General features: G+C 39.5%; 1 protein-coding gene across 1 annotated transcript; it reads right to left on the bottom strand.

Moving 5' to 3' along the window:
• Positions 1-13015, bottom strand: mao (monoamine oxidase). Its single transcript, XM_049727949.1, has 15 exons — positions 12895-13015; positions 7017-7111; positions 6610-6747; positions 3080-3184; positions 2903-2994; positions 2611-2752; positions 2391-2540; positions 2064-2223; positions 1882-1978; positions 1641-1694; positions 1518-1575; positions 1271-1368; positions 1087-1198; positions 254-316; positions 1-176 (listed from the first exon to the last, which is right to left on the bottom strand). Exons 1-15 carry the CDS (start codon positions 13001-13003, stop codon positions 21-23), a joined length of 1629 nt encoding a protein of 542 aa, XP_049583906.1. The 5' UTR covers positions 13004-13015; the 3' UTR covers positions 1-20.
• Positions 13016-13525: the final 510 nt, after the last annotated feature.

Below are 13525 nucleotides of genomic sequence, written 5' to 3'. Positions count from 1 at the left end.
CAAGTGGGCAGCACTGGTATTTAACACCGAGGGATGAGGCCCTTCTTGTAGGCAACCATGCCAGCCACCGTGGCCACAGAAATAAAGGCCGAGAGACCCGTGAACTTGACCAGGCCGCCGACAGAAGGCAAATTCCTTTCCCAGAAGGTGGTGACGAACGGGAGTGCTGGCACATCCTGTTGGGATGGAGAAGAGGCGGGGCTTCAATCACATGTGTCACTTACTGTAGTCAAAGTTCCAGAAGACCCCTCACCTCTGACTCAGGCTCTGTCTGCCAGATCTGGCTGCGATGGATTTTTCCCATTGTGCACAAAATCTGCAGCACATTAAATTGGGGGTCATTGTGCATTTACGTTATATTTGTATTGGTGTGATAAATCTGCAATCAAGTGTTCATTCAAAATGCAAACAGCGTTTATGGAAGACACACTATAGACACTCTCTTCCAGCAGCGTTTGAGAATTCTGCAAATATTGTAACATCAAAAGACAGTAGATGGATGAAGTTTGTATAGATAGAAGACTAAAGAGGCCAAAGGACCATTTAAAAAGAGAATTGTAGAGTATTTCAACAAAGCCTGTTAAGTATGCAGAGCATTAAACTTGAAATGGGGTCTTTTACGGGATGTGTAAGGGACACATGAGACATGGATGCATTCACAAGTGACTTTTAGGCTCCAGTATTCCAGCATCAAAGTGAATTAAAGTAGGGCGGAAGTTTTCCAATCTGTAAAACAAAGCCAAGCTGATCCCTGGTGACCGTGAGGGAGTGCCAGCCAATCTTATTATATAGAGGGTATCTCATGATGCTAATGATGTTAGCATGGTACCAGGTGCTCAGCGTAAAACAGAAAAACGGAGATTCTTTCAAGCCATACACTAATTGAATTTTAGGATATCATGTGCATTATTTGGAAAAACAATATGGGCCCTAGAAAAGAGCCCTGTGGTTTCGACGAGTCACTCTTTAAGCAAAACTAAATTATAAATTTAGCAATGAAATATTAGTAGGCATAAAGTTTAGCCTACTTTTATCCACTAAATTGTCAGCTACTCTGGGTGGGAGGTGTCAAAGGAAAGTTCTGACCTCCCTGGCTGCTCTCTCTCCAGCTTGGACAGCACCCTCCATGTAGCCACTCCACTCAGTGGCAGTCTCAGTGCCTGCAAAGTACAACCTGCCCACCGGCTCTCTAAGCACCCTGCAAGGAAGACACGGGGAAGCTTTAACCGCAGTTCAGCACAGACACAGCTCGTTTATTCTCTCTATTTACCTTCCAAACTGGGTGAGGATGCCTGGAGGGAAATAGGCTGTATAGCACCCTCCCGAATACTCCTCTTCGCACCAGTTCTTCTCCTCGTAGTGAATCGCCTGGGGCACACATTGATGGGCGGATTTATTTCGATTCCAAATAGTGGGTGGTGAAGAGGGAAACATCTCCGTGCAGGATGGTGGCTCTCAAGGACCAGAGTTTGAAACTTGAGCTTTAAATGATCTTCCATGTGTTTGTCTGAACTTACATGCAAAGCTTCCTCAGTGCCCAGAACTTTGGAGAAGCTCTCACAGATCATTTTGAACCTAAACACAAGACATCATTTTCAGCAGGGAAATAAGTGAAAGTGGTTTACACGTTTGTGTTTTACCTCTCTTCTTTGGTGAGCCCACAGAATCTTCTACATTTGCGAGCCAAGATAAAGCTGTCAAAGGAAACAAAATACATTCTCTTAAAATTAATAATAATATAATATTTAAGCTTTTATTTTATTCAAGCTTTTATGGGTAAAACCTAAAAACATAGAAGTGTACAATTTTTTTAAATCAGCATCTAAAATATATTTAGGGACAAATAAAACCATCTTGGATTAAATTTGACAGTTGATTCACCCCATAATGGCCGGCACGCTGCCATCAGGTTTCGTGTCATCCAACGTCAGTCCAACGGGCGCTCCCTCCTCCTCGATCACCATGCTGCCACAAAAACCTGAAGAAGACAACCCCGCCCAATATTGCTGAAAAGCAAACCACACAAAGCAAATAAAGAGCTGTCTCTCCCATATTTTAATCACCCTTTTTTCTCCAGAAGTTCTCTTTGTAGTACACCATGCACTTGATGACCGAGCCCATGGGGACACGACTGATGAGTTGATTTCTCAGTGGGGGCAGCTCGGGGTTGAAGTGCATCTTTAGGTTGAGCACAGGAGGGGTGGCCACAATCACATACTTGGCCTGAGGAGATTGGAAAAACAGCCAGTGGATTACTAGACTGTGCAACAGAAAGTTATTGTATTTGTAATTCAGATTATGACTCACCTGCTTTGGTCAAATAACATGTAAGCGTTATGCCGACCGGAATTGCAGTATGCGTGACATGATGATGGAAAAAAGTTTGTTACCATGTAAGTCTGTTTGTCTGTCGTCTCCACTAGCACCATGTCGCCACTCTGGTCAATCCGGTAGACCGGAGATTGCAGCTTGACCCGATCGCCCAGTTCTCTGGCCATGCACTCGCTGATCTGACCTGACCCGCCCAAAAACTTTCTCTCCTGCAGGAGAAGAAGAGCATTTATATCGTGGTATTCTTATAAAGCTATAAATATTGGTTAAGTTTCATACCTGTCCTCCATTGGTGGTGGAGAAGATCCTCATGGTTCCTCCCGCCTGCTTGATGTACCACAGGAACCAGAGAGCCGACACCTCGTGGGGTTCGGAGGTGACGTTCACGTTAACAAACAGCGTGGCGAAGCGACGGGTGGCACTTCGAACACAAAGCAAGGCCCATTTCGCGTTAACTCATACTTTTATGGCAGAATTTTAACCTTGCCAAAACATCAAATGTAAATAAAGTGTGCCTATACGCTGGAATTATATTTCGACTTGAATTCCAAATGTAACCAACAGATGTTACCTGGTCCAACAGATTTTCTCTATGAGCTGCTGCATGCTCATGTGATCCCACTCCTCAGCATGGGGGGCTTTCCAGGGGGCTTCTCGAGGAATCTGGAAGCAAAAAGAGAAACAAATTGACGGGAATTTAATGTGGATAGAAGAGTATAGAGGTGATGCAAGTGGGTCCAGCGTTTACCTCCTTGCCCATTGCGTCAAAAGTCCGGAACAGATTGTTGAAGTCCAAGTGGATGAGAGGGTTCCATGTGGGTGGGAAGAAGCCTTTGAAGGTGTAAGTCTTTCCCTAATAGATAAAACGAAGAGTTTAGTTTTGGAGTATTAGTCTAATACCATTCCATGTAACCTTTCCACATTGAAGTCTTAAATTAGGAAAAGGAGCAATAACACTTTTTTTTAACTCGGTAAAGACCTGCTGAGATTGAAATCTCTTTTACAAACCGGGACCTGGCCAAAAGGTCGTCAGCACACGTCAACTGTAGTTATCAACATACTTAGCAAACAGGCTTATCGTGCCATTCTGATATTTGAAGTGAACATGAACGAAGATTATTATTTATGCATGCTACCCAGGGATCTATTTGAGTAAGGTGAACATAATGTACTTAAGGTTGAGGCTATTCAGCTTGAACTTGATTGAACTTTACTTATAAACAAATTGCTAATTATTGTACTGAAGCACAACAGACTGGTTTTGTTATTGACTGTCTGGGTCGCATGCACGCACACACACACGCACACACACACACAGTGTGCAAACAATGACACTGAAAGTTTGAAGGGCATGACTGCCATAAACACTTATCTTTGCATGAGAGGTGGTGAAAGAATACAAAAATTATACATTTATATTTTGAATATCAAATCAAATGTTACCCTCTGCCTTCACACAATAACCTTTTCATCTCCTCGTAAACTGCTGTTAAAATCTTTTGAGTCAGCGAGAGAAGAAGAAAAACTGGGTCACGTTCAACCTTGTTTTTTGGAGTAATATTTATGACATGGTATTCCAATAAAAATATACATGTATTTATTTAGCAATATATGTATTGTGTCGTATTTTATGACTTTTATGACAATTGTGCTATTGTCAAGGTTGGACTTTTGACCTGTTTCTCAACACTCATGTAGTCATTTAGATTAGAAGGTTATGTGACGAAAGTTCAATGAAGGAAAGGTTAATACACTCAATGTGTTCATGTTTAACTTTTGTTCCCAGTGAAAATGCATAACCTTTTTTTTATGCCACCTCAGGATACTAAATTTACGCCACACAAATGTGTCGCATATGAAAACATTGATTTGGTACAGTGTTCAGAAATGTCTGTTTCCATAAACAGTTCATGAGCGTTTCCATGGCAATGGCAGTGAAGCGTTCACACAGGAAAGGCGAGCGTGTGAGGAGGAGGGGAAGAGTATGCACACAAGCATCTGCTTCTACATCAGAGGGCAGCCAATCGCCTTTCGCTTGGCCGGAAAGACAACACAGATCCAACGGCTGCATCCCCTGTAGGTGGTGCTACATTAACCAAAATATTAGGAACAGCTCAAGCGTGCTTTTTTTTACACAAAAAAACAATCATAATACTTACAAGGTTTCATTTGATCGCATAGTAAAGCGAATAACTCCAGCAAAACACGGTTGGGAGAAGGAGGAAGGCAGGAAGTTGATTGGTGGAAATGATCAACACTGCATTTTTCCAAAGAACAATCATGTGCTAATAAAGCTGTGGCACAATTATTCAACAGTTGCATCTTCCACTTAGCCAAATAAACACTTCCCTTAAATAAACGTCTTGCTTTTAGGTCAAACAAAACGGTAAAAAGTATAATATGATCTTTTTTTTCCAGCATGATCAATTGATCTCAATTTACGTTGATAACCAAAATAGCAGCACCAACCAAAACTTCCTCCGCAATATTAAAGAGCATCTTTTGTTATGTGCAATGGCGGCCGACGTAACATTCTATTACACTCAGACATATAATCGGATTTTATGTGCATCCATTTTGATAGATGATATAGTAATTAATTTAGTAATTTCTTTTTTTTAACTCAAGTAACACTGCAAAACACTTTTAAATAAAGTACATTACAGTTAGCTGCGCTTTGTGGGAATACTTTATGAAGAAGAAATTAGGGCGCATAAATGACATAGCAATAAAGAGCAGACTAGCACTTAATTATCAGATGTTTGTAACGATGGTGCAATGGAGACTGAGTGATAAAGCCCACTATATAAATATAATAAGATGATAAAATGCATAATAAAAAGTCTGCTAGCCAATGAGTGACATGAAAGATTGCAGTGCTGACAGCTGCAAGGCTCAGAAGCCTGCTGATAAGGAAAGCAAGCGCTGGCCTTTTGGATTACAATCTGCCAAGGAAAAGCTGATTAGCAATGCGGCCACGCTAGCAAAGCTAGCCCCGATTATACAATAGCTGTGCACACGTGCTGAATCGCTATTAGTCCACTGACTTCACACTGCACCTCTGAGGGCAGCGATTGTTTCCCAGGTCACTAAAAGTATGCTACTGTCTCTTTAAGAACAGCCTTAAAAAGATATGGTAATGTCTGTAAACTGCAGGCCAAAGTCTACTTATTAAAACACTAACAAAACAAGACTATTTATTATTCTAAATATTATTTAACATGTTAATTTTTTCCTTATTGAAAAACAGCAAACAACAATTAAACGTGTGCAAATATTATCACCCCGCTACTTTCAGTAGGAAGCCTTGCCTGTCACTATATATTCACAAATGCTATAAAATTAAGAATGCAACTATTATGTCTTTAACCAACACAAGTAATATTTACTGCAGAACAACCAAAATTCAATTCTTGCACACATGCACAACACTATACTGTGTGAAATAGCGCTGAGCATCTGATGGGGCCCACTGTCATGGAAACCAGCCAGGCAGCTACAAATGGATCCAACTCCGATAGTTGTTAGGGGAGACGCACTCGCGCAGCGGATGGTGTCAATAGCATGTTGATGCTAATAATAATGTTTAGTTCGGTTTGGTGGTGTACATGGCCAGAGCTTCAAAGTCTTTCTTTGACATTATGATCCACTGACCTGAACAACATAGCCTATAACCAGCCGAGACACACACACTTGGAGTCAGTCATGTGATTTAGAGCTGGGGTAGAAACATGGCAGCAGCATGAAATCGAATCATGTGGAGGAAGAAAACAGCGTTAAGACAGCGCAGCGCCCAATGCTAACAAGATATGGAGGAGAAGCAGAGAAAGATGGCATCTCTCTTATTTGAGTGCTTTCAGCAATCCTTTCAGACACAATTTAAAAAAAAAAAAAAAAAAACGCCATTATAGCCCACAGGCAAAAAATCAGCATCACTCGTATACTGGAGAATAGTACACATGGGACGGAGTGTTTGTTTGGTGCTTGTGTAAGATCTTTTAGAAAGTACTTCTAGGTGACTAGAAGTTGTCACCTTTACCTCCTCAAGGTTCTATGGCAACAGATCAGATGTCCATCCATCCATCCATCCATCCATCCATCCATCCATCCATCCATCCATCCATCCATCCATCCATCCATCCATCCATCCATCCATCCATCCATCCATCCATCCATCCATCCATCCATCCATCCATCCATCCATCCATCCATCCATCCATCACCAATGCACTGTGTTGTCCCCCCAAAACCAAGTAAAGAGAAAATTTGAACACTCACGTCAACATAATGCGCCAGCTTCTCCTGCTCGTTGACTTTGTATGTCTTGATACCATACTGCTTAGCCAATCGGAGGATACGATTCTGTGTCGGACCGATATAAGCCCCGCCCAGGTCCACCCATTTGGTCTCCTTATTCTAAAATAAAACATAATATGAATGCATTTATGACAGTGAATGACAGTGATTTAAAGAGGGCCATTTTTTGGGCTAACTAGCACTTTCATAGTCAGCATATACTTGGGAAATGTTATGCTGAAAATTTAAGCAAATGCCAAATAAGAAGATTCTAAATTGATTTATTAAGTTTCGTTAACAACGTTGTGGTTTTTGGTAGCAGTAACCCGTGTTTCATGTTAGCAACAAAGTCCTTAGGCTGATATAATCTCAGGAGCTGTGGTTCTTACCCGCGCAGTGAACGTTCGACCACCAACTCTGTCACGGGCCTCCAGGACCACGGGGCTCAGTCCGCTCTCCAGCAACAGCTTGGCTGCACTCAACCCTGGGAAAGGAACAAGACGTAATCAGCAACAACAAAGTCTGCTTTTACCCCAACCAAGAGCAAAGCGTGAAGGAGGAGATTATCTCCACAAATTGTGTTCATTTGACTCACAATGAAGTTGTCAGTCCTGCTTTTATTATCATACTTTGTGTTGTTTTAGACTCTTGTTTCCACTTACAAGCTTCTCCAGTCTTGTTGTCCTCACCCTTTTGCCCTTCTGTCCGACCAGTCGGCTCATTCCCTGTACTTTTGCCCTTCCGGTCCTTTCTTGTTCTGACCATTCATCTCAATCTCTCTCGTTGGTCTCACAATATGATTAAAAGGAGTAGGATTAACTGACTTATATTCCAACTTCAAATTTGTGGACCTGTGGTAACCATAGCGATGACTACTTGGTCATGTGATGGGAGAAAAGGTTTTCACACTCTGTAGCAGCCTTTCTCACTCTGACTTCAGTCATAAAGAACTTTGGCGTGGGAAAACACACACACAGACACACCCAGACACACACGCACACACGGTGTCTGGTTGGGTGGTACTGGAGAATGTCAGACGAGGACATTTGTTTTGATTTGGAGTGCATACCAACATCGGTGTTGTTGCTAGTTCATGTGAACTCGGAATTGTGTTTCTTAAAACAGAAAACTCACACATACAAATGTACAAAAAACATATAGTGAGTCTGTACACGTGTGTGGGATTTATAAACATTTTCAAACGTGGAAACTTGAAAAGGAATTGTAGGAATAAACCAATAATTTACAAAATTAAACATCAGCGTTCATAAACTCAAATACAGTTGAGGAAAAAGTATTTTGTATATTCCTGTCTGGAATGACCAGATCTCACGTACGGTTGAATATGAAGACGCAATTGCCCAAAAGGGTTTAGCAAGGACTTGAAATTTTTGGGGTTTTTCAATAATAAATGCAACACTTAATAAATAGACTCACTTAACTCTTCACTCACATAAAACAATAAAATTGCAGCATCCACATTTATGTGCCATCCCTAGCTAGCAAAGTTCAGCTAAAAAGTTTTATTATTGATTTTAGTACCGTAAGACACACAACTCAGCTTGGTCATTTAACTTTAGACTCATTTATTGGTTTGTTTTTCATTAATTGACTTCTATTTTAACTTGTGTGACAATGAAAACACATTCATCATTCGTGTTTTATATTTATTAATATTAATAGTGATGTGTGGACGATGTGACGGATGTGCTGTCGTACTATGTGCGGCCCTAGCTGGAAAACTTTGGCTATCGCCAGCCTTGCTACATTTTCTTGACAATTTGGTCCTGGAAACATACATAAATCATTACCTTTGAGAAGATTAAGATAAAAACTTAAGGAACAGAAATGCATTCTGATTCCTTTGTTCTTCAGTGATAAAATCCTTCTTTATGCCTGAATTCACTTCCATCCTTCTGCCTCCAAATCCCATAAAGCCACATTGAGTCTGGAAAGATTTATATGACTTGAAACATACTTTAAGTTGCATTAAAGCAACTAGCGGCTCCTTCTTAGACAAACACTCAGATTGTCTGTGCTTCAGTCATGGCCGCAGTAGCCCTCGCAAATTCACAACGCTATTAAAGTGATGGTATTACCTGTGCCAGACTGGGAAAGGTCATTGTCTGTCTTGGGTAACAAAGAGCATCTGTGCATCACTTGTTTATGCCCGCAGCCATCAGGCGGACAAAGAAAAAGTAGCCTCTTATTTGGATTTTCCTTTGATAAGAAAGCTTGTTTGATTAGATTACAAACCTCGTATTATCCTTTTCTGATATACACAAAAGAAAACACTGAGAGTAAGCCTCAAACGGCACAAAATAAGTGCATTAAGACGAAAGGCAGAAATGATAGTAAAAGCTTTCATCTTTCGGATTGGCTGGGTAGTTTGAGTACACTCATGATGCACGGGGCACACAAAGGTGGCAGTTATGAAGAGAAAGATGAAATAATCAGAAAGTGAGTTTGGGTTCTAAACTGAGGAGGTTCAAATTTGTCAGGAAATCGTTATCACTCATCATCAGAATTCACATGCACATATCAACAAATGCTTTCAAAGTATCAAACTGACAGCCTCAATATTTTGGACTTTATGGATATAATAATTTTCTTTATTTAGATATTAAGCTTTAGTGAGCGCCCTACAACATTGTATTGATTCATTTATTTATTCAAGGTCCATAAAATCACAAATATCCGTGGGATCATTTTGATAATTGATGTTTTGATCCCAACATTTATGCTTCCTGTTTATCTATTTAACTATAATCCATTTGCCAAACCTTCTTCCCATTTTACATTCTTCAGACCAATAAAAGATGAGAACAATGACCTGCATTATTGTGATTCTTTGTGGTTCAGTTGGATTTGGAATAATTTTCCATCATTGATATCCTTTCATCTATAAGGCTATCCTTGTTTAACTCCCCACTTGAATCTTTTCTTTTATTGTGAGATCTGTTTGCAATTATTGTCTAAGATCTCAAGAGCTGATGCTGTCATCTGTTCTGAGATTTAGGATTGAATTTGGAAAAAGGATTTATGGTACTTTGCTCCACTTTCCTGGATTAGTCTTTGAGAACGAAATGTGTCGGTCATAATCATGTTGATTTGTTGACATTGTTTGTCATTATTTAATGCTCCTTTAATTATTGTTGGGATATCATGTTGCTACTTTGGCTATGTTCTCTGATTTCACTGAAACCAACTGGCTAAATAGTTCCTAAAGTAGAATTAGCTGCGTAAAGCCAATAAATTGAAATAAAATGCATCAAACTGTGGCTTGTCTATCAAATAAAATGTTGTGTGTGCTTTTTCTTCCAAGAAAAAAAAACAAACAATTTCCTAGAAGCGTGGGCCTCTTCAATCATGATACTGAAAGGCTCCGGATTGATCCACATGGGCCAATTGGAATTCTTCTCGAGTCTCACGTCTTTGATTGAGGATCCTGACCGTCCTCTCACAGGCTGGTACAAATGAGGATTTTAATGATAAAAAAAATAATCGACCTTTTTTTTCTTCTTTATTTGGTTGTGTTTTGACCATTTTAAATACTACAGGTTTAATTTGTAGAGTTATGTAGGTGAAATTTGCTTCCAGTGTTGTTAGCTTAGGCTATTTGTTATTCAAATTTTATTTGCTTATTCATCTTCCTGCCCGGGGCCACAAACGGGCGTCTATAGAAAGGCCCCTGCCTAGATCCTCTTTGCACTTGCACATCCCTTCAGACACTCTGCTTCCGGCCCACATTCTTAGCTTTGATTTCCTTCTGACACAAAGCAGGAACATGAAGTTCCTTCCCTCTGCTTCTTCCTTCCCCTCCTTCTGACTGTGATAAGTGGCTGTCACAGGTCTTTAACGTCGTAAAAGTCATCCCAACCCCCGAGGGACCTCTGGCCATAGGCGCACAGCAGCAAAAGGACAATTGCATTTCAAGTGTGAAGGGAAATGGTCATTGAGCTGACAATGATGGTTTTGTACGTGTAAACAAATGATGTTGTTCCAAGGGCCTAATCTGGCACACAAGGAGGTGGACGCTCGCCTTATTGAATTGTCTTGTTTCTCCTCCGTTTGTTGCGTACACTTGACTGGAATTTGAAGCGACGCTGACCTAAATGTCTTCGTCTGACTCCCAAAGAGGGCGTCGGCCAAGAAGAACTGACAACACAAAGAATGCATCTTGCATAATCGCAAACTGAAGGCACAAATCATCTGCAAAAGTCTCTCCAAACGCTGTGCTCAAAAAAGACAAAATTCAACTTGTGTTTGGATGGTGGATCGGTAATATGCTTTCAAACTGCTGCCCATCGTCAAAACCAATCAAGTTCTGTAGAACACGTTTCCGGCATCTGTGCCTTCGGAATGCCAATGTTGAAAACAACCCATAAAACAAAGCAATGTGCTTTGCTTCATCTGTGCTGGAGACTAGTGATGGGCGGACCAAATAAAATATCAATAATATCGATACCAGTGTTGGTATTGATACTGATCAATAGCAATTGGTTGTCGTCATCAAATATGTATTATATGGGAAAGATTTTGCTACCGTTCATTATGATGAAGTATTTTGTATTTGTACCACTTTGTATGATAAATAATGCTAATGTTGACTCTAAGATAAGACATGAATTGTTCCGTTAATGTTTAACCTAACTCTAACTCACCAATTGATAAAAATCTAAAGGAACCATTCATGGAAATTCATTCAGATGTTGCAATTCCATAATTCACCATCATAACTATTACAAATAATCAGTATTGAAAATACAGGTTCTGTCTTTACTTCATATCAGAAGGAATGAGGCACATGTGTCAATTGGCATACAGGGGACAATAGAAGTATGGATCAATAGTCTTCTGCTGCACCGAGCAATGTCTAGCCCTGTTTAATAAATTGAGCAGACTGCTGTTTTGTCATCCTGTCATTTTGAAGAATCGTCTGGAGAATCACTAAATAGCCTGCATGACTCCAAAAGCAGGTTGCATTCATTTCACCGTTTACAGTTCATCAAATCATATTGCATACAATCTACCAATAAAAGAGCCTTAAAAATTACAACCTTAAGACTTTATCGTCATCTTCCAGTATTTATTATACTGGTCTTGGCTTATAAAGTTGGGTTTTGGGTTCTGGACATTATATAGTAAATTTCAACAACCATAATCATTCTCATAGCACTTTGTCCACTTCTAAATAATAATAATATATTTTTTTTAATTAAAAACTTTGACAGCGTCTAATAAATCAGAGCATTATTTTGTTATAATTTAAAGCAAACGTTTTTAAATTGTGAAGAATGGGATGGTATCACACAAGAAGACATGCAGGGCTGTTGCAGCTGTGTATGGTTCTTCCACATGTTACTGAGGCCACTGATAAATTTAAGGAATAAACTGTAAAAAGTAAAATAAGCTATAAGGCATTCCCAGAGATGTATCCATTTTGACAAAAGAATACTAAGTGTAATATAAAAAAAACAATAATATACTTATTAAAAATCCTAAAAATATTCCAGTGATATGAACTAATTACAATTACAAAATATAGAACATAATAAGATAATAAATCTACTATTCTAAAGAAACAATCTACCAAAAAATCCTTACTTTTTGTGCTGTCTAGTTATATAAAATACGAAAAGTCAAATAATAAAAGAATAATGAATTTAATACAAATAATGTACTTTTTAAAAATACTTAAAATAGAACAGTGGTATGAAATAATAAAAAAAGAATATCATAATATCATAAATAAATGTAAATACAAATAAAATGAGTTGTTTCATATTATCTTGTCACATGACCTAGTCAGCACTTATCACGAATGAAAGACTTGCTATTTTGCACACTGCTGCCATTTTTTTTTTCTGCAAAATGTCCTCCAGCAAAACAATGACAAGTCTGTCTAATTGAGCAACCAGGCAGGCAGGCAGGCAGGCAGGCAAACCAAAGGATAGAGACCCCAACACACCATCCACCCCTTTTCCTCTTGCTCTTATGTAATGCAAAGTCTGCTGTGTGTGGATGATTAGCTCTTACTCAACAGGCGCCGTTCTTCTGCAACTACTGCGGCTCATCAAACACCTAATATAACCTTAGGGTGCATAAAACGTCATTTGCATGCGTTTTGGTAGAGGCACAGTAGTAATATGCAAAGCATCGGTGCAACAGTTGTCCCTTCCACACCACAAGCCAAATTACTTTCTTGCAACGGAAAACAATGTGTATCTGTAGCAGAAACAACTGTCAAAGTGACGCGTTCCTCACCAGATATTCCTCCGCCGACCACGACCACGTCGTAGGTGTTGCCGGGAGCCGTCATTCTGCTCGATGCGTCGTCCTGCCTTCTGCTGCCTCGCTGATGGCAGGGGCGCATCTGTATTATAAACAGACACGGTGGGCGGGAGCTGGTAGGAGGGCGTGCAACCCCCCCCCCCCCCCCCCAGCAAGACTCCGCCCAGCATGGTTGTAAAATGCTTTTGACCCCTCACTCCAAATAAATCAAAATATGCCCTATAATTAACCAGTAAATAATACCAAACATTGAAAAATGCCAGTCCAGTCGATCTTCAACAGCCAACAAATAATAATAATAATAATAATAATAATAATAATAATAATAATAATAATAATAATAATAATAATAATAATAATAATAATAATAATAAATAACAACAACTTACTTTGTACTACTATTATTATTATTTAGCCTCTAAACTTTACATTTCTGCCAAATCATTTCATATAAAAGAATATTTTATTTAGAACACAATAATACAAAAAAGTTTTATTTTCAACCAGGGATGTACGTACTGGTTTGCAATCGAGCGCCGGGTGTGACCGTTTCCACACACTTCAATGTGCAAAGTCACACATTAAAGTGACATTAAATAATTAA

This window comes from Syngnathus scovelli, chromosome 8 (genome assembly GCF_024217435.2).
Source record: "Syngnathus scovelli strain Florida chromosome 8, RoL_Ssco_1.2, whole genome shotgun sequence".
Classification (NCBI taxonomy): domain Eukaryota; kingdom Metazoa; phylum Chordata; class Actinopteri; order Syngnathiformes; family Syngnathidae; genus Syngnathus; species Syngnathus scovelli.
This window is presented reverse-complemented; position numbering and strand designations above follow the sequence as displayed.

Coding starts and splice junctions, on each gene's coding strand:
- mao (XM_049727949.1), bottom strand. CDS start 13,003: ATGCGCCCCTGCCATCAGCGAGGCAGCAGAAGGCAGGACGACGCATCG. Junction 3,185..6,609: donor AGCTGGCGCATTATGTTGAC/GTGAGTGTTCAA, acceptor TTTATCTATTAG/GGAAAGACTTACACCTTCAA. Junction 2,224..2,390: donor CAGACAAACAGACTTACATG/GTAACAAACTTT, acceptor CAATCTCCTCAG/GCCAAGTATGTGATTGTGGC.